The following is a 21,967-nucleotide window of genomic DNA, read 5'->3' on the forward strand; positions in this document are numbered from 1 at the left end:
AAACCTTTTTTAAATTTTTCTACTTAGATGCTTTGCATCAAATATATCAACACATCTGTAAAGTAATCAGATGTCTGAAGCTGTTTTATGCAAGAGAGTTTGATTCTTTAAAGAACTGGGCATTTACTGGTTTCCTACTAAAATGTTTGTGGTCACAGCATGGTTAGAATTTCTGCAACATTGTAAACCTAAACCAGACACAGGAAGCATCAATTCATGGTCTGTAAATCTTCAAGGATTTAGTAGGAAATGTAACCTTACAAGTACTTGTGCCTATCATTCACAGAAAGTTTAATTTTAGTTGTAAATATTTGTCATGTATTATTGTTTTCCTGACATGGTCTAAATCCTGGAGGACCTCATCACTATGGATCAACTGGAATGAAAGTAAATCTAATCTAATCTAAAAAAACGGACACTGTCATTCATCTTGCCTCTGAATACAGATGAATGCAAACAGGCCTTACACCAGTCTGATCTGTTGTTAGCAGAGGTGAAGCATGTCAGTTGTACTTTTTAAATTTCCCTAACCAACCACTAAATGTTTTCCACTGACTTTAAAGTACCTACAATAACTGCAGGAACGACTGACAAAGTGCAACAAAACTTTCCTTTCAATTTTAACGCAGAAAATATTACTTGTGTAACAGTGATTGCAGAAAAAAGCAGGTTAAAAACAAAAAAGGTAACATGTATGTCTCGCACAGTGGCAGCCAACCAGCCCTATTCTACTCCACCTCATGTTGTTCAGAGGTATAGGATGTAATGTTTACAATTAATGCACAATTAGGCTGACTATTTCAGTTTACATCCATCATTATGATACCAAAAGCTAAAAGTGTTTTCATAACGGACACTTAGTGGAAGTTCAACTTGCACCCAGCCATTGTGTTCTCACAATCCAGAACAACAACATTACATGAAGGGATTGTACAGTGGTTCCACAACAAATGCTGTTACACAAAGAAACCAGAGTCTGCCTCTGTGATAAATCAATCTAATTACTTTAGTATTGGTGTTCCACCTTTGGACAGTATGCATTTCAAATTTTTGGACTTCCACGTGTCATAAAATTCTGTTGTTACACCAAACAGAGCTCTCTAACAAGTATAAACAAGTGACAAGGACATTGCCATTTCTTATGATCACCATCAGAAGAAAATATTTTTTTACTTGACGATACTTATTCAGCTTATGGTTTTCCTATTCAGCACCACACTGTTAATATCATTTAGCTTTCAGTGCTATGTGAAGAAATTCACACTTTATGTTCTCAATTTGTGACATTATTTGAGACTGGTCTATGACAGCCATGAATTTCAGACCACATTGTTTGAAGTTCACCATATTCCGTTGGCCCTTCTGGATGAAGTGAAACTGAAATTAGACAGGCTGGAACAACAGTGAATTCTTTTGTCTATTTCCTTTAGACAATGGGCCTCTCCCTTAGTGGGTGTAAATAAGCCTGGGACATTCCACTCATGTATGTCAACTTTTAACTTACTGTCTGTGACCAAATAGAAGATGACGAACTTTTTTACAAATTAGCAAATGATCAGTTATTTATAATAACTGACCTGGCACAGGCTTTTTACAGCTTGCATAAGCCAAAAAATTGAAGAAACTCTTGATATTAAGTTCACCTGTCAACCCTTATCATATTAATAGGTTGCGATCTGGGGTCATAAGTGAATCTGCTAGTTTCCAAAGATTTTTATAACAGCTGATAGCAGATATTCCCAACGTGTCACTTATCCTGATGACCTCATGATTACAAATCATATAAACAAGGAACATTTAGGAAATTTACATAAGGTGTTTGTGGCTCTGTCTGGTAGGGTCTGTGTGATTTTTCAAAATGTTAATTTTTTCAATCTTCTGTCACTTACCTAGAAGACGTCCATATTAAAGAGGGGACTATGTTGAGGCTGTTGTGGTCTTCAGTCCTGAGACTGGTTTGATGCAGCTCTCCATGCTACTCTATCCTGTGCAAGTTTCTTCATCTCCCAGTACCTACTGCAGCCAACCTCTTCCTGAATTTGCTTACTGTATTCATCTCTTGGTCTCCCTCTACGATTTTTACCCTCCACGCTGCCCTCCAGTACTAAATTGGTGATCCCTTGATGCCTCAGAACATGTCCTACCAACCGATCCCTTCTTCTAGTCAAGTTGTGCCACAAGCTCCTCTTCTCCCCAATTCTGTTCAATACCTCCTCATTAATTATGTGATCTACCCATCTAATCTTCAGCATTCTTCTACAGCACCACATTTCGAAAGCTTCTATTCTCTTCTTGTCTAAACTATTTATCATCCAAGCTTCACTTCCATACATGGCTACATTCCATACAAATACTTTCATAAATGACTTCCTGACACTTAAATCAATACTCGATGTTAACAAAATTCTCTTCTTCAGCAACGCTTTCCTTGCTATTGCCAGTCTACATTTTATATCCTCTCTACTTCGACCATCATCAGTTATTTTGCTCCCCAAATAGCAAAACTCCTTTACTACTTTAAGTGTCTCATTTCCCAATCTAATTCCCTCAGCATCACCCGATTTACTTCGACTACATTCCATTATCCTCGTTTTGCTTTTGTTGATGTTCATCTTATACCCTCCTTTCAAGATACTGTCGATTCTGTTCAACTGCTCTTCCAAGTCCTTTGCTGTCTCTGACAGAATTACAATGTCATCGGCGAACCTCAAAGTTTATATTCCTTCTCCATGGATTTTAATACCTACTCCGAACTTTTCTTTTGTTTCCTTTACTGCTTCCTCAATATACAGATTGAATAGCATCGGGGAGAGGCTACAACCCTGTCTCACTCCCTTCCCAACCACTGCTTCCCTTCCATGCCCCCCGACTCTTATAACTGCCATCTGGTTTCTGTACAAATTGTAAATAGCCTTTCGCTCCCTGTATTTTACTCCTGCCACCTTCAGAATTTGAAAGACGAGTATTCCAGTCAACATTGTCAAAAGCTTTCTCTAAGTCTATAAATGTTAGAAATGTAGGTTTGCCTTTCCTTAATCTTTCTTCTAAGATAAGTCGTAGGGTCAGTATTGCCTCACGTGTTCCAACATTTCTACGGAATCCAAACTGATCTTCCCGAGGCCAGCTTCTACCAGTTTTTCCATTCGTCTGTAAAGAATTCGTGTTATTATTTTGCAGCTGTGACTTATTAAACTGATAGTTCGGTTATTTTCACATCTGTCAACACCTGCTTTCTTTGGGATTGGAATTACTACATTCTTCTTGAAGTCTGAGGGAATTTCGCCTGTCTCATACACCTTACTCACCAGATGGTAGAGTTTTGTTAGGACTGGCGTTTTGTTAGGCCTGGCTCTCCCAAGGCTGTCAGTAGTTCTAATGGAATGTTGTCTACTCCCGGGGCCTTGTTTCGACTTAGGTCTTTCAGTGCTCTGTCAAACTCTTCACGCAGTATCATATCTCCCATTTCATCTTCATCTACCTCATCTTCCATTTCCATAATATTGTCCTCAAGAACATCGCCCCTGTATAGACCCCCTATATACTCCTTCCACCTTTCTGCCTTCCCTTCTTTGCTTAGAACTGGGTTTCCATCTGAGCTCTTGATATTCATGCAAGTGGTTCTCTTTTCTCCAAAGGTCTCTTTAATTTTCCTGTAGGCAGTATCTATCTTACCCCTCTTGAGATAAGCCTCTATATCCTTACATTTGTCCTCTAGCCATCCCTGCTTAGGCATTTTGCACTACCTGTCGATCTCATTTTTGAGACGTTTGTATTCCTTTTGGCTCTTCACTTACTGCATTTTTGTATTTTCTCCTTTCATCAAGTAGATTCAGTATCTCTTCTGCTGCCCAAGGATTTCTACTAGCCCTCGTCTTTTTACCTACTTGATCCTCTGCTACCTTCACTATTTCATTCCTCAAAGCTACCCATTCTTCTTCTACTGTATTTCTTTCCCCCATTCCTGTCAATTGTTCCCTTATGCTCTCCCTGAAACTCTGTACAACCTCTGGTTCTTTCAGTTTATCCAGGTCTCATCTCCTTAAATTCCCACATTTTTGCAGTTTCTTCAGTTTTAATCCACAGGTCATAACCAATAGATTGTGGTCAGAGTCCACGTCTGCCCCTGGAAATGTCTTACGATTTAAAACCTGGTTCCTAAATCTCTGTCTTACCATTATATAATCTATCTGATACCGTTTAGTATCTCCAGGGTTCTTCCATGTATACAACCTTCTTTCATGATTCTTAAACCAAGTGTTAGTTATGATTATGTTATGCTCTGTGCAAAATTCTACCAGGTGGCTTCCTCTTTCATTTCTTAGACCCAATCCATATTCACCTACTACGTTTCCTTCTCTTCCTTTTCCTACTGTCGAATTCCAGTCACCCATGACTATTAAATTCTCGTCTCCCTTCACTACCTGAATAATTTCTTTTATCTCATAATACATTTCCTCAATTTCTTCATCATCTGCAGAGCTAGTTGGCATATAAACTTGTACTACTGTAGTAGGCGTGGGCTTCGTATCTATCTTGGCCACAATAATGTGTTCACTATGCTGTTTGTAGTAGCTTACCCGCACTCCTATTTTTTTTATTCATTATTAAACCTACTCCTGCATTACCCCTATTTGATTTTGTATTTATAATCCTGTATTCGCCTGACCAAAAGTCTTGTTCCTCCTGCCACCAAACTTCACTAATTCCCACTATATCTAACTTTAACCTATCCATTTCCCTTTTCAAATTTTCTAACCTACCTGCCTGATTAAGGGATCTGACATTCCACGCTCCGATCCGTAGAACGCCAGTTTTTTCTCCTGATAACGACGTCCTCTTGAGTAGTCCCCGCCCGGAGATCCGAATGGGGGAATATTTTACCTCCGGAATATTTTACCCAAGAGGACGCCATCGTCATTTAATCATACAGTAAAGCTGCATGCCCTCGGGAAAAATCACGGCTATAGTTTCCCTTGCTTTCAGCTGTTCGCAGTACCAAAATAGCAAGGCCATTTTGGTTAGTGTTACAGGGCCAGATCAGTCAATCATCCAGACTGTTGCCCCTGCAATTACTGAAAAGGCTGCTGCCCCTCTTCAGGAACCACACGTTTGTCTGACCTCTCAACAGATACCCCTCCATTGTGGTTGCACCTACGGTACAGCTATCTGTATTGTTGAGGCACGCAAGCCTCCCCACCAATGGCAAGGTCCATGGTTCAGGGGGAAAGAACAGTGTCTTAGCCAGCCAATTTAAGGCCAACTGGCTGCAGGCTCACTCTCACTTTTGTTCGAAAATAAATGCATTTCTTTCCAGCAGTCTTCCTACCACTACTAAATTCTAATTAGGCAGACTCTGATATCATTCGATCAAGTGACTGATTCCAGGCTCAACTCAAGTCGCTTCCAACAACACAATTCAAGTGGTATTAAATCCGATTGTTTCCATTGTAGTCTTAGATAATTCACAAGACTGGTAACTCTTATGATCTATGTGTCACTTTTTTGTGTTTCAGTGTAGTCAACTAAGTGTTCGTAAATGACTTTTGCGATCTAAATTTGGGACTAAAAAATGGGCAGCAGATCATCTTTGTTTAATAATAGCACTTCTCAATTCATCAAACTATCACATTCTTGAGGTAATCTTATGAAGAAGAACAATGTAAGGTGTAAAAACTGTCAGGGTATACATCAACAGAGAGAAGTAGTTGTTAAGATACTATTTCTGTACATTGTATTACCTACAGGATGATATCTGTTATTGCGCTGATATACTCCCTTTTCATAGAACATAAACATAACGGAAAATATTTCTTGCTTGCTTAGGAATGCAAAACATTGAACAAGCCAAAAAACATAGTTCTAGCTCATTACATCAGCATAAACAGCTATTGATTAACAATTTTCAACAATCAGCAGAAATTTCAACTCTACCCAATTTTAACTCAGTCAATGTGAAATGTCAGCTATCTTTATTGCATCAAAATATTCGAGGACTGAGAAATAAAATTAATGAATTAATTATCTGCACAGATGAATCTGAGTCCTCAAATCCAGCTGACATAATCAGCCTCTCTGAACATCATGCGACCACTGGTATAGAACTGTTAAGTGTTACAGGATTTAGGTTAGCATCTCACTTTTGTAGAGCAGAAATGGAAAAAGGTAGGGTTGCCACATTCATCAGGAACTGTCATAAATTTAAGAAAATAGGCATTCATAAATTTTGCCTAAAACAGCATATGGATGCATGTGCAACAGAAGCAGAATTTCATACAAAATCCTTCATAATATTAAATGTATATCGAGCACCTGCAGGTAACTTTAATCTGTTCATAAACCATCTTGAAGGTGTACTGGCTCATTTAACAACCAAAAACAAAGAAATAGTGGTTGCTGGTGACTTCAACGTAGATTTCCTTAAAGACTCTCCCCAATAAGAACTTATTTGAGTTAGTAACACTATCATTCAACTTAATTCCCACTGTAAAGTTCTCAACGAGGGTAGCCAATTGCTCACAAACAGCCACTGATAATATCTTTATAGAAAAGTTCAATGAACAAAATTATATTACAAAACCAATACGCAATGGCCTCTCAGACCATGACATGCAGTTCCTTCTGTTAAATATTAATACTGAACAGGATATGAAGTATGTTAAATCTGAACTCAAGAGGGTAATCAATAAGCCAAAAATTGATTATTTTAGGGCACTCCTCAGAGACGTTCACTGGAGTGATGTTTACAGTTCTGATGGCATGAATGAAAAATATAACACTTTTGCTAATAAAGTGCTTACCTTATTTGAACAGAGTTTTCCCCCAAAACTAACCACAGTTAGAGCAATATATCTAAAAACAAAGATGATGTGACTTCCCAAACGAAAGCGCTGGCAGGTCGATAGACACACAAACAAACACAAACATAAACACAAAATTCAAGCTTTCGCAACCAATGGTTGCTTCATCAGGAAAGAGGGAAGGAGAGGGAAAGACGAAAGGATGTGGGTTTTAAGGGAGAGGGTAAGGAGTCATTCCAACCCTCTCCCTTAAAACCCACATCCTTTCGTCTTTCCCTCTCCTTCCCTCTTTCCTGATGAAGCAACCGTTGGTTGCGAAAGCTTGAATTTTGTGTGTATGTTTGTGTTTGTTTGTGTGTCTATCGATCTGCCAGCGCTTTCGTTTGGTAAGTCACATCATCTTCATTTTTAGATATATTTTTCCCACAAGGTTAGAGCAAAGTTTACAAAGAAGCCATGGATTACTCAAAGAATAGAGGTATATTGTAAAACAAAAAGAAAACTGTATCTGTCAATCCAAAACAGTTCTGATGTTTATGCAATAGTACAATACAAGAAATACTGAAAAATATTAAAGACTGTAATACGGACATCAAAGCAAATATATTGCAGGAAAAGATAGTCATATCAGATAACAAAATAAAGACAATATGGGATGTAGTGAAGGAGGAGACCAGTAGATCCAGACATGAAGAGGGGCAAATAGCATTAACAGTAAATGATACATTGGTGACAGACGTGTATAGTGTTGCAGAACTTTTTAACAAACATTTTATAACTGTTACTGAAAAGGTGGGGGTTGTCAGGTTCTGTAGATGCTGCCATGGGATACCTCAGACCAGACATTTCAAGTAACTTCCATAATGTGAATTGGACCCTCACTATCCCAGCAGAAGTAATGTCTATCATAAAATCTTTAAAATCAAAAACTTTCTAGTGGCTATGGTGAAATATCAACAAAGTTAATTAAAAATGTGATTTTGAGTTAATTAACATATTAAGCTGGCTGTGTAGCCAGTCTTTTGTCAGTGGAGTATTTCCTGAATGGTTGAAATATGTTGAAGTTAAGCCACTGTTTAAGAAGGAAGATAAAGAAATAGCATCAAATTTCCGTCCAATTTCACTTTTGCCAGCATTCTCAAAAATTTTAGGAAAGATAATGTACAATCGGCTTTATAGCCATCTTATCACATATAACATACTGTCAATGTCGCAGTTCAAATTTCTAAAGGGTTCTGATATTGAGAAGGCTATCTACACGCACAGTGAAAATGTACTTAATTCATTAGACAAAAAATTGCAAGCATTTGACTGTGTAAATCACAATATCCTCTTAAGTAAATTCGAATATTATGGTGTAACAGGAAATGCTGCAGAATGGTTCAAATCTTATATCTCTGGCAGGAAACAAAGGGTGTTATTAGGAAAGAGACATGCATTAAGCCATCAGGCATTCACAAGTATTACTAATGTGCCTTCTATGCAAATAAGCTTTATTTCAAAATGATTATCTCTTTGCTGTTGCAAGTTCTACTGGGATTTCAGCTGTCTTTAAGATAAGTGAACATCTTTGTTCTAAATGTTGAATAGTTGGAATGCTTTAGCTTGCTAAGATACAGTCAACAATAGAGACTGAACTTTAATTACATTTACAGGAACCAGGTCATTTATTTTGTTTTCCTATAAGGGTATAACAAAAAGATACGTCCAACTTTCAGGAAACATTCCTGACACATAGAAGGGGAAAATTTGTTATTTGGACATGGGTCTGGAAATATTTTATTTACATGTCAGACCTCATTTTCTACTTTTCTTCATAATCACATTAGCCATGCAAAACACACAGAAACAGAATGTACTGACATTACATGAAATGTTTTCTTACATGAAATGTTCAAAATATTCTCTTGGTTACAGACTGAAACACTTTCCTAATTGAAATGTTCAAAATGCCCTCCATTTGCAGTGATACATGCATCGACCTGCCATCACGCTGAATCACTAATGTATCCCTGAGAATCACATCACCAACAAAGCTTTTCTGTCAGCAATCGGGCTGGCATTGGTGACTTTTATGTCGTCATGTTGTTCCATCCAGGCTCAACGGAGAAACTTTTCATGCTTCTTAGAGATTAGTCTACCTGTTCTACTAGAACCAACTAGAATTTTATTTGTGAGGGCATTTGAAAGCCCTTGTGTATGACACCCAGGAACAAGGTGTACAGTCTTTGTGGATGGCTGTGAAACAACACACATTCCCCCAGGGATACATCAGCATATCAAAGATTCAATCTGATGGTGGGTTTATGCATGTGTGTCTGCTAACAGAGACAGAGGGTATTTTGAACATTTCATTTAGGAAGGTGTTTCATACAGTAACCACGAGAGTATGTTGAACATGTCACGTAAGGAACCACTTCATGTAACACTGGTACTTCCCGTTTTTGTGCATTTCCAATTATTAATCTGGTTATGAAGAGAGGTAGAAAGTGAGCTCTAACATGGAAATAAAACATTTTCAGACCCTTGCCCATATCATACTTTCTTTCTCTATACGTGAGGAATGTTTCCTGGAAGTTTGGACATACCTTTCATTACAGCCTGTATATAACCATATAAAGCAAGAAAGAGAAATATGCCACTATACTGAACAGACCAACATAGTATCAGGCATATTGCACAATAAATATCATTTCATAAAACAAGAACTATAAAATTATCTGAACATACTGAACTAGGAAACAAAATGGCAGCACAAACACAGAGTAACTGGAGAACAGAGAAGCATTAGTACCTTAACAAAATCTTCTGTTGTTGCACGCATCTCTTTCCATGTCTTGTTTAACAGCACAATACAAACACAGAAAAATTCTTCAAAGGGATGATCATGCGTGAAGAACATTGGATGAAAATTTTGCCCCTGTTCACTAGGTGGTTCTCCTATTCGTAGAACTTCACACAGCAACTTGCACAGTTCCACACTTGTACGACCAAATGGGCACTCGTGTTCATCTGCTCGACATGAGTTCTCTAAAACCACCTGGTGAGAGTAAAAAATTAACACAAAACATCTCAGATGCTTGATACAGAAACATTTAATTGCAAGTGAAATGCAGAGCAGTAACATGAAATTAAATGCAAAGTCATTGTTGTGCTATCCGAGTAACACGTCTTTAAAAAAAGAACTTTGCACATAACACTGCCACAATTTATAGTTCATTGTTTTCCCTATTATCTGTTTCTTACTTCTATAGATCATTTTGAAAAGTAATCTTTAACACCACCACCTTTGAAATATGTACAGCCTAGCTGTAAACCAAGCGAACGTCCAAGACTCTTACACCCATTCCACTAACGTCAAGCAGACATCTAAATGGCATGCTGCCATGTCTGTTTCACATTTACGTGGCTGCTGTTGCACACAGAATGGCACAGCATGATAAAGCCCATCATGTTATTCCTTCCCAGCCTCTCAGCACAGTCCCAGAGAAAACCAACATGAACAAATGCTAGCACGGGTTTTAGTGGAGGAATTTCAGCAAATAATGCAAGGAACATAATGATGGATTACTCTTACTTCAGCTTTGTCTGTAAACTGGCAGTTTTCTAACATATAATTTTTGTTGAGATTGTTATTACTCCATTCACCATAAATACATTTTTTGAAAATGGTACACTAAAACATCTTTAAATGATTGAACAACTTCTTTACCATATTCATGTTCTTTCTTGTTCATGTTTTGAAATGATACGCTGTATTCCTTGATTACAACAGTCCACAACTTTTTTGTATGAACCCTGTCCCGAATTCCTCTCCTGTGTCAACCTCTTCATCTCAGAGTATCAGTTGTAACTTATTATTTGCTCAATTATTTGACGGATGTATTCCAATCTCTGTCTTCCTCTATAGTTTTTACCCTCTACAGCACTCTGTAGTACCATGGAAGTTATTCCCTGATGTCTTGTCAGTGTTTTCCACATATTCCTCTCCGCTCCAATTCTGCACAGAACTTCCTCATTCCTTATCTTATCAGTCCACCTAATTTTCAACATTCGTCTGTAGCGCAGCACCTCAAATGCTTCGAACCTTTTCTGTTCCGTTTTTCCCACAATCCATATTACACTATCATATAATGTTGTGCTCCAAACTCACATTCTCATACATTTCTTTCTCAAATTAAGATCTATGTGTAATACCAGTAGACTTCTCTTGGCCAGAAATGCCTTTTTTGCTAGTGCTAGTCTGATTTTGATGTTCTCCTTGTTCCGTCTGTCATTGATTATTTTCTGCCTATGTAGTAAAATTCCTTAACTTAATCTGCTTCGTGAGATGTTAAATTTCTCGCTGTTCTCATTTCTGCTATTTCTGATTACTTTCGTCTTTCTTCAATTTACTCTCAAACCATATTCTGCCCTCATTAGACTGTTCATTCCATTTGGCAGATCATATAATTCTTCTTCACTTTCACTGAGGACAGCAATGTTGTCAGCAAATTGTATCGTTGGTATCCTTTCACCTTGGATTCTAATTCCATTCCTGAACGTTCCTTTTATATCCATCATTGCTTCTTCGATGTATAGATTTTTCCTCAGAATTTCAAACATCTTGCAACATTTATTTGACATTGTCAAATGCTTTTTCCAGGTCAACAAATCCTATGAAGAGTCTTGATTTTTCTTTAGTCTTCCTTCCGTTATCAACCACAGCGTGAGAATTGCCTCTCTGGTGCTTTTACTTTTCCTAAAACCAAACTGATCGTCATCTAACACATCCTCAATTTTCTTTTCTATTCTTCCGTATACTATTCTTTTCTGCAACATGGATGCACCAGCGGCTAGGCTGATTGTGCCATAATTCTACACTTGTCTGCTTTTGCAGTCTTCAGAATTTTGTGGATGATATTTTTCCGAAATTCGGATGTTATATAGCCAGACTCTATATTCTAACAACAACATGAACAGTCGTCGCTTCCCCCGATGATTTTAGACATTCTAATGGAATGTTATATATACTTTCCGCCTTATTTGATCTTAAATCTTCCAAAGCTCTGTTATATTCTAATTCTAGTACTGTCTCCCTTATCTCTTCTAAATCGACCCCTGCTTCTTCTTCAATTACACCAGACAAATCTTCCTGCTCACAGAGACCTTCAGTGTACTCTTTCTACCTGTCTGCTCTCTCCTCTGCATTTAACAACGGAATTCCTATTGCACTCTTAATGTTACCACCCTTGCTTTTAATTTCACTGAAGGCCGTTTTGACTTTCCTATATGCTGAGTCAGTCCTTCCGACAATCATTTCTTTTTGATTTCTTCACATTTTTCATGCAGTCATTTTGTCTTAGCTTCCCTGCACTTCCTATTTATTCCATTCCTCAGCGTCTTGTATTTCTGTATTCCTGAATTTCCTTGAACATTTTTGTACTTTCTTCTTTCATCTATCACATGAAGCATTTCTTCCATTACCCATAGTTTTTTCAGTGTTGTCTTCTTGGTACCTACGTTTTTCCTTCCAACTTCTGTGATTGCTCTTTAGAGCAATGTCCATTCCTCTTCAACCGTACTGCCTACTGAGCAGTTCTTTATTGCAGTATCTATAACCTAAGAGAACATTACTACGTCTGCATCCCACTTCCTTGTGTACTGTTTCTTCCTCGGTAATCTCTTATACCTCATCCTACTCTTCATCACTACTACATTGTGATCTGAGTCTATATCTGCTCCTGGGTACACATTACAATCCAGTATCTTATTTCAGGGTCTCTGTCTAACCATGATGTAATATAACTGCAATCTTCCTGTAGATCCGGACCTTTTCAAAGTATGTCTCCTCCTCTTTGCTTTTTGAACGGAGTATTCACAATTATTAGCTGAAATTTATTACAGAACTCAATTAGTCTTTCTTCCCTCTCATTCCTAGTACCAAGTCTACACACTCCTGTAACACTTTCTCCTGCTCTTCCCCTACACTCACATATCAGTCCTCCATGCCTATCAGATTTTCATCTCCCTTTACATACCGCATTACCCTTTCAATATCCTCTTACCCTTTCAATATCCTCATATACTTTATCTATCTCTTCGCGTTTAGCTTGCAACATTAGGATGTATACTTGTTGTTGGCGCCAGTTTGCTGTCGATTCCAATGAGAACACCCTATCACTGAACTTTTCACAGTAACGCACTCTCTGCCCTATCTACCTATTCACAATGAATCCTACTCCTGTTTGTAGTATCCTATACTCATCTGACCAGAAATCCTTATCGTCTTTCCATTTCGCTTCACTGACCCCCAATATATCTGGACTGAGCATTTGCATTTCCCTTTTCAGATTTTCAAGCTTCCTTAGCACGTTCAAGCTTCTGACATTCCATGTCTCGACCCCTAGAATGTTATCTTGTAGAATGTTACCATCTTGATGATTATTCAATCTTTTTCTCATGGTCAACTCCCCCTTCGCAGTCCTGTCCCAGAGATCCAAATGGGGGACTATTCCAGAATCTTTTGACAATGGAGAGATCGCAACAACACTTTTCAATTATAGGTATCATGTGGATACACATTATTTCTCTTTAATGCAGCAGTTTCCATTGCCTTTTTCATCCTCATGCTGTTGATCATTCCTGATTCTTCCACCTTTTAGGGACAATTTCCCACCCCAAAGACAAGAGAGTGCCCTGAACCTCTGTCCACTCCTCTGGCCCCTCTAACAAGGCCATTGGCAGAATGAGGGTGACTTCTTATGCAGGAAGTCGTTGGCCACCAATGCCGTTTATTATTCAAATTTAACTGATGGTTGAGTTTAAACCCAGGACGTATGATATTTTGATTGCTAATCAAAGACGCTACCTCTCGATCACTAACAAAATGAATTTCTTAATGTCTATTTCCCAAGCCATGTGTAGGTTTATGAGAAGAAGTTGCAAAAACAAAAAGAAAGGTAAGTGACAGCAGAAAGTAGGAACTGATGTACAAGCTACTGTTGCCTGTCAGACTACAACGTGCCTGAAAGAATGGAAGACACTAATGTTTACTGAGCCCCCACAATGCCTCATTTAATAATGCTACTGGTACAGCAGCCGCCCACTGCTATGAGAGTGTCCTGTTCTGATGGCACCTACTAATGCCACGTGTATGTGAAACACACCATATGGCTTTCCATACTGCGTCCATGGACAGTCATGCACACATTGCCATATATGCAGCTGCCAAACAAGTCTCAAATATGCCTCATAAAGTATGCATTCACCTATTCACTCATACAGTAATATATATATATATATAGGCCCATCAGGTGTACACACGACAATTCAAACAAGTGATCTACAAACATTAAAACTGAAAAATCTAAATACTTGTTGAAGAAAACACAAGAACACTTAAGTTTGTACCATCCAAACAGCACAGTAATGTTAAATTTCAACAGTGATTACAAAATATGAAAACGAACAATACACAGCACTGAACTGTATGCTGACTAGTTCTAAAAATATATTTTTCCAGTTACCTAGATAGAAGGGAGAGTGACCAAATTATGGGACAACAGCAGAGCTCACTTTTGTTACAAGAATACTGCTTGAAAAATAATGGGAGGAAAAAAAGTCACTCGTATTATGGAGGCATATGACCACATAATACAGCACATATGGAAATTTGCTTTTGACAGGAATTGCTCTTACCAACTGGGCTATCTAGGCACAACACACATCATCAGCAGAATAAACGTACCTTCCAAATTGTACCACTCTATTTATCAGTTATTTTAGAACACAAATTTGCTATCTATAAACATCGCATTTCACGAAGCATAACTTGATCCAAATGTGAATGGTTTTGCAAACTGCTACACTGACTTTACCCACCAGAAATTGTCTACAGACATGTTACATGAAATTACTCTGGTTTTGAATCAAAAACACTAGAAGAAAAATGAGGAAATAAAACAGCAGCTTCATTTAAAAGGGGCCTAGTTGATATATTTCAAGACGGCAGTGACACAGTCATATGGAAAGAATGGTTTTACATAAATCCTCAAACAATATTTGAAAAAATCTGGAGGAGGACATTGTGATACCTGGGACATACAAATCTTCAAAGACAAGAGACACTCAAATAGTAATGATGTCACATGAGAAGAAGGATTGAACTGTCTGGGAGATCTTCATGTACAACTGCATCAAGCTTGCTAGAGAGAAAAGAATGGACAACGGTTGTGGTGATTTAACTCACTCAAAAATTAAAATCTACACTAGATAAAATAGAATTCCTAATAAATAATCACAGAAAGTGATTCAATTGTAGCAGGACCAACAAGCACAAAAAGAAGAATATTCACAAGTTGTGGTTTGGGAAGATTTATAAGTAGTGCACTAACTTAAGGGAGACACTCACAATGCAAATATGTTGTCTGAATCAAAAAATAATGTACGTAACAAGAATCAAATTCCAGGTTTTTCAATAATTACGTGCAACCAACAGACAGTCAAGACTAAACACCATAAGAAACCAGGTACGAATGAAATTGTATCCTACAGAAAGAAAGACAGTAATAGTGACGCAACTCTAGCATGGTATTAGGGAAGTGACTGATTCCACCATCTTGATTGACCCCTGACATCATCAATATGGTGGAAACAACTACGTCTAGTGTATACTAAATAGTTACGATGTCACTACATATACATGCCAACAAATGCAAACAAGAACCTGTCAATCCAACAATAAAAGGAAAGTAATGGGACAAGTGCAGGAAACAGAGGATTTAGGAGAAGCTAAATATATAACAATACAAAACACCGCATCATCTGAAAATATTATTAAAAAAACTCAACTCACAACAAAACGCTACAGCCACACAACCAACAGTAACTGTACACTTCACTTGACCTATATCTCTCAAACAAAGTCCACGATACTAAAAAAAACCATCATCTCCAATTCGAAAAGCAGAATTGGACATTTTCCTTGACCTATATAACAGCCATAAACTTCTCACATCTACATAACTCACAAAACACCACCGAAACAAAAAATCTTAACAATTCGAAAACCCAAAAACCCCCATGTTCACAACATCAATTAAAGTACAACCAAAATGCCAAAATATAAAACACGCAAAACATCACAATTACCGCAAAACACACACACACACACACACACACACACACACACACACACACACACACACTCACAACAATGTACACCAAACTAGTCAGACCTAACAAAAATAACCAAACACACAAACAAAAAGAAAAAACATAATAATTCTTTGAAAACAAAGCAAACACTTCCAAACCGTGTTACAACACTGATTACCCAGACAAACAAACCCACATCACCACAGTCATAACCAAGACTCAAATGAACCCAATGTTAAACTCAACACACAAACATCCACCAACACCGCGCCATAGTGACGCCACACACAACAAAACCATTACATCACAGGACAAAGCAGACAGATGGAATCAGTCAGTTCCAATTACCCATACATACAATAAAGGGAAATTACCTTCACATAGATCTAAAAAACATAATATTGTACAGTAGCTGTCTGTACCTTAGTATAACTCTCTGTATGGTTCCGAGCAAAATAAACCATGCAATCCAATGCCAGCATTCCAGGAGGAGTTTCCATAAAATCCAAAGCTGGATTAATGTCATGCTTGAAGCCAAGCTTCTTGTAGTCCTTTGCAAAAACTCCAAGTTGACGCCTTGATGCCAAATCGCCACCTCCAGAATTTCCAATATCTGTATCAAATGCAATTCGACGCAATTCTTTAATTTTGTCATGTGCATCCTGATCCTGAGAATCCATGCGAGTGTTCATACGATGCTCCAGCAGGCCCAAAGTTAATGTTTGGAGAACATACAACTGATGTGCCATTTCTGTTCCTACCTGAAACAGAATTTTAAAGGTGATTTATTCAATGATCCTGTGACTTTACAGCAACAGGCATGTCATATGTATGTGTTAGCAAAAATGTATGTTCCTTCTTGATAGATTAATAAATTTGAAATGTTTTGTGTGTGTATGTGAGGGGAGGTTGCTTGGGGCTTTTGTATTGATCTTCCTTTTCAATATTTTTAAAATTTTCTTGTGCAGGCTACACATTTCGTAAATCATATATTTAATTACTTTTGTTTTTCATGACTATATACAAACTGTACCAAGTAACATAAACAGAGAAGCACCAAAGAAGAGCCGTATGTTTCAGCGCGGGTTCATTTAGCAAATGTGAGAACATCAAGGAGATACTCATCAGACTTCAGTGGAAGTCACCATAAGAGATACTTTCTGCACCAAAGAAAGGATTACCATTAAATGTCTAAGAGTTTATGACACAAGATGATTTCAGAAATACATCACATCATCCTAAAAAGAAGTTAATGCTCTCATCAATCAGAAGATTGGTTTGAGTGCCACTGTTCTTTACTAGGCACGCTCCTGTTGTAAGTAGTAAGCTGTTGCCTCCAACCTTTGAACTCATTTATCCAGCCAGTTATAGTGAGCCCTACAGTTTAATGGAGACTCTGCAAACATCAGTATGATGAAGCACTTTTCACATTAACAAACATTCCCTGAGGTGAAAGAAATGATAAGTTACAAATAAAAAACCAAAGACTCACCAGGGATCAAACTCAAGACCTACGTATCCACAGTCGAGTACTTGACCACTGTGCCACAAAGCTTCAAATACCATTTCGTGAAATAACCGAAAAAGGAAAATCTGAGACAGCTAAACTTACAGATAAATTTACCAACAGTCATTGTTTCCACACATTATATTCGCAAAAGGAGCAGGAAAAGCACCATGCCACACACTGCAATGTGTGCTTGTGGGGCATAGATGTATACATAATTAGGAGCAGATGTTACACATAACATCTCTGAGTTAAAAAAGGGGTAGGGGTCTGGTCACGTGTTGGTAATCACAGAAGACAGATGCAGCTGAATGAATGTGTTATACCACACACACTAAAGTTTAAGAAATTGGCGAATTCTGGTGAGAAAGTCAAAATTCTATCTTCTCCATTTGTTAGGGTGGTAATAGACTGGAGTTTTTCATAAAAAGTGATATATGAGAATGACATAACTATGAATTTTGCTGGGTCACCAATCACAAAAATAAATTGGTCAGATGGTTTGCATTTTTTTGACACAACATGAACTAAAATTACATTAACTGTAAACGTACTAACAACAAAAAAAGGGCTTGCCTTTTAAAACAAGTAGGAATATGAGATTGGAATCTTATAGCATACAGAAATCTCTATCCAGTCCATATAACCTTATGACAGAGAACCCCAACAACAGACTAATTCTTCTAACAGCTCAAGCCAGAAGGTATTATTTAGCAATCAACTGGCTAAACATTTGCAACACAATGCCACAGCCTGAATAACTTCTGAAGTACAACAATGTGATTCCGAGTTAGAGATTCTTACTAGCTACCATATAGGCCTACTATCACCCAACTGGCTATGAGCAACACCAACAACTTTCCAACATCAGCACGCAATGCAAGAGCTCCCGACAATGTGCACTTTAGCCAGTGCTATACTGTGTTAATAAAGTATCTCTAATCCAATTCCACACAACTGCAGGAAGATAACATATTAACACACATTGTATGACAGTTTAAACCTGAATTCAACAGCAGCAGCTTTGGGTCAAAACAGAGTTTGTCCGGGTCGACAGAAGCGTCCGATCCCACGAGACGGCTTTGACCCGTGACGTAAGGGTGCTGTCGTGTGTGACGTCATGACGGCGCAGAGTTTGGTTTGAGTGTGACTGTCTCCAGTTCTGTTTTCTCTTATTTTATTTACTTTTCTGATCTGTTCGTTCTATCCCGTGAGGTTTTTTTTTTTTTTTTTTTAAAAAAAAGACAAAAAAACACTAATCAGCTACTGTAGCATCTTTATCTTCTATGGGTTGCAGGGGTTACGACCTCTGGGGAGGTGGGTGGGTATTCATGCATGGCTGTCTTCACTTACACGTTGTAGCTACGCAAGGCGTCTAAATTTGTTTATATTTAGTTTGCCCCCCTACCCAAAACACCCCATTTCCCGCGCTTGTCCCATTAATGTCATTAGGCTTCTTGTGGAAAGTGTGTGTGTGTGTGTTTTTGTTTCCGCCATATTTGTGACGTCATGGGTCAAAGCAGACGTGCGGGATCGGACGCTTCCTTATTTCCGTTTGTCCAAAAGGAAAGTAAATCACATACAATATGTATTTTGTACTTATCTCAGTTGAGAATAAATTAAAGCCATGGATAGAAGTTGTCACAACATGAGATAGTGTTTAGACAAAATTATCTGTTGAAAGTGCACTGGAACTAATAACTTCGCACAACCACTGACCATCAGATCACCTACATAAATAGCTTTAAAACACCAGAGAAAATCATAGTAGTTTACTCATTAGTCATGCTGTGGCTCTGTGGAAGAATTTTTTTTCTTTTTTTTCCAGAAATTAGTGTTCAAAGAATTTTCATGTTATCAGGACCAATGACAAGCCCTGTCCAGCCCAAGTCCACAGGTGGCATGCCCTATGTAATTTACCGTCAACAATCTGCTGACAATATATTCATTTCAGTGTCACATCTTGTTCATTCCATACGACACTGTCATTCGCTATCAAGCAGAGTGCTGTCAAAATAACAATTACATGCTAGTACGAACTACTACACCTGCCAAGTCATTAGACTCGCTGCCTGCAGTCCAGCTGAACACACATTAGTAGCATTGAAAACCAGCCCAAACCATAACAATGTCCTGTGAAACCTGTGCAGGTTTTTGTTAGCTTTACCTTTGCATTTATAACATTCTAAACCACAATTCCTGCCCTTTGGATAGAGATCTACCGTACTTATTGCAACACACTCAGCTCCCGGTCGCCCCAAGTACTTTGTCTCACTTTTTTTCTGTGACTCCTACAGAAGAAACACACAATTTCCAAAATCATAAAATTTGTAATCCACCTCTTCGTTGGTTGGTTGTAATGACTTCTGAGCAGCATATTTCCCACTCCTCTCCTACCCTACAACCTATAACAAATGTTGAAAATGACATTTCGGCCTTGGATGTACTGTATCTGCGTGTTTCAACATCATGATGATAAATTTTCTACTTTGTAATGTTCCATAAGACTGTGGTTCACCAAACTCCGCGCCGTCATGACGTCACACACGACAACACCCTTACGGTCAAAGCCGACGCGTGGGATCGGACGCTTCTGTCGACCCAGTCACAGTAGTATTAATTAATGACTGGGACTTTGTTAACAGACTGCTTTAAACCTCACTCCACCCATCAAGAAACACCTTTAATGAAGTGCTGTATAGCACATAAATGTCATAGAATCAGTGTCACTGGTGCATGCAAATCTGGCTGTCACGATTCCGTAATATGAATGAAAGGATATTGCGAGAGAGACTTATTCTACAATTTTTGTTTTCATTCTGAGAAACAAATTCTAATACTCCAAAAATTTACCCCTTCACATATCCATCCACAATTTTCCAGCTTCACACATCTGAGAACACCGAGGGTTTACCTACAAGCAGTTTTATTTTAATGTTATGTACTGTTCGCATGCAACTATTAACTTTCTAAACTTACCTGTCCTGACACAGTTTGTATGACGTTGCTTAATATAACATTCCGGACTTGCTTTGAACACAATGTAGCAGCAACAGCTTTTCTTTTAACATGGTCGGCTTTAAGAAACAGTGCGTTAATGAGCGCAATGGCATTCTGTTGAATCACAGGATGTGGACTTTGCAGGTGCATGATCAAGTTCGGAAAAGTGACTTCTTTTTCTACTTGTCCATATTTTCCCGAACTATTCAATACTATATTCTCGAGTATAGACAAAGAAGCCTGTATCACCTTTGCATCTTGTGTGACTGACTGATTGTTCACGTAACTGGCAACCTTATTTATGAATGGTATTTCTAATATATCCCATGAAACTATTCCGTGGTCCATTAGTTCCACAAAGGACGCCAAGCAATAAGCTAACATGTTGATTTTACACTTTCCCCCCTCAATCATATTTATTATTAACGCAAGTCCTTGTTTATTTATGAATTCCAAAGCAAATGTCATATCTGTACTTAATTTAGCAAGTCTCTGTAACGCTGCAAGTTTTTCGTCGTTTGTTCCTGTGTTCAGTTTCTGCAATATCTCTTGAGCAGTTGTAGATGGTGAATGTGTCAATCTCAGAACTGATCCGTTTTTAATCTCATTTCTATTTTTCTCCGTTATATAGTTCTGGTTGTTGTTTTCTGAAAACTGCAGTGCATACTGGTCAGGCTCCGAAAGTCCCCACCCATTGCATAGCTCCTGTATTATTGCTGCAAGCGGCTGCTTCTGATTGAACTCTATTAACTGAGGTACCTGATGTACCATTTCCACAGCAATCTTGACAATGTTCGCATCTTTGATGGCAGAGGTTTTCAGAACCTTAGTATTCATTGACGTGCTTCCTCACATAAACAATCTACGGGATCAAAACACCGCACCCCACAATTACCACTTGCCGTCACAGCATCACTTCGTGCATCACTGACTCAACTAGCAAGTATCAACCAAAGATGGTCGTACCGTGCAGAGACAACAACATCCTACACACAATAATTTTTTATGAATTTATATATTAAATACAGTCTACCAGATTCGTCAGATTATTTGCACCTAACCAGGACTTCACATGGTATTCTGCACAAAGCTATGGAACCCAAGGTGTCTTGCGCCAGTAAAACGTCTGGTTGTGTTGACGTTTCGGACCAGAAACCGGCATCATGTGACTGCCTGCCGAGGCGGAACTCTACGCTCTAATGGAATATGACTGTATATACGTAGCTGTAAAATTCGTGTACTTTTCCTCATTTTGATCCCTCAGTTATATAAATGCACTAAACAAATTTACGAGCATACGAAAACGGCTGACTGCTATTAAAGGGAAAAGTATGGTGCTAATTAATTTCATTTGTGCTTAAAAATGTCCCGATAGAAAGACAGCGTGTAACTGCTATTTTTGTAACACGTGTGAGACCCCATTGCAGAAGTAGACTCAAGAGTTAACAGTAGTCAACATCTGTTGTAACTATGCGTTCAACCTAATTATCATTGTGCGTTAAATATTGAGAAATTTGTTACGGTA

General features: G+C 38.2%; 1 protein-coding gene across 1 annotated transcript in view; it reads right to left on the reverse strand.

The window, feature by feature from the left end:
- LOC124802536 (engulfment and cell motility protein 1) overlaps positions 1–21,368 on the reverse strand; it is a 66,450-nt gene extending 45,082 nt beyond the window's left edge. Inside the window, exons 1-3 of the mRNA XM_047263392.1 lie at positions 20,422–21,368; positions 16,358–16,696; positions 9,592–9,837 (exon numbers count right to left, since the gene is read on the reverse strand). Coding sequence (XP_047119348.1) covers positions 9,592–9,837; positions 16,358–16,696; positions 20,422–21,279 — 1,443 coding nt within the window. The 5' untranslated portion in view covers positions 21,280–21,368. The remainder of the gene's footprint in view (positions 1–9,591; positions 9,838–16,357; positions 16,697–20,421) is intronic.
- Positions 21,369–21,967: the final 599 nt, after the last annotated feature.

Source organism: Schistocerca piceifrons, chromosome 6 (genome assembly GCF_021461385.2).
Source record: "Schistocerca piceifrons isolate TAMUIC-IGC-003096 chromosome 6, iqSchPice1.1, whole genome shotgun sequence".
Taxonomy (NCBI): domain Eukaryota; kingdom Metazoa; phylum Arthropoda; class Insecta; order Orthoptera; family Acrididae; genus Schistocerca; species Schistocerca piceifrons.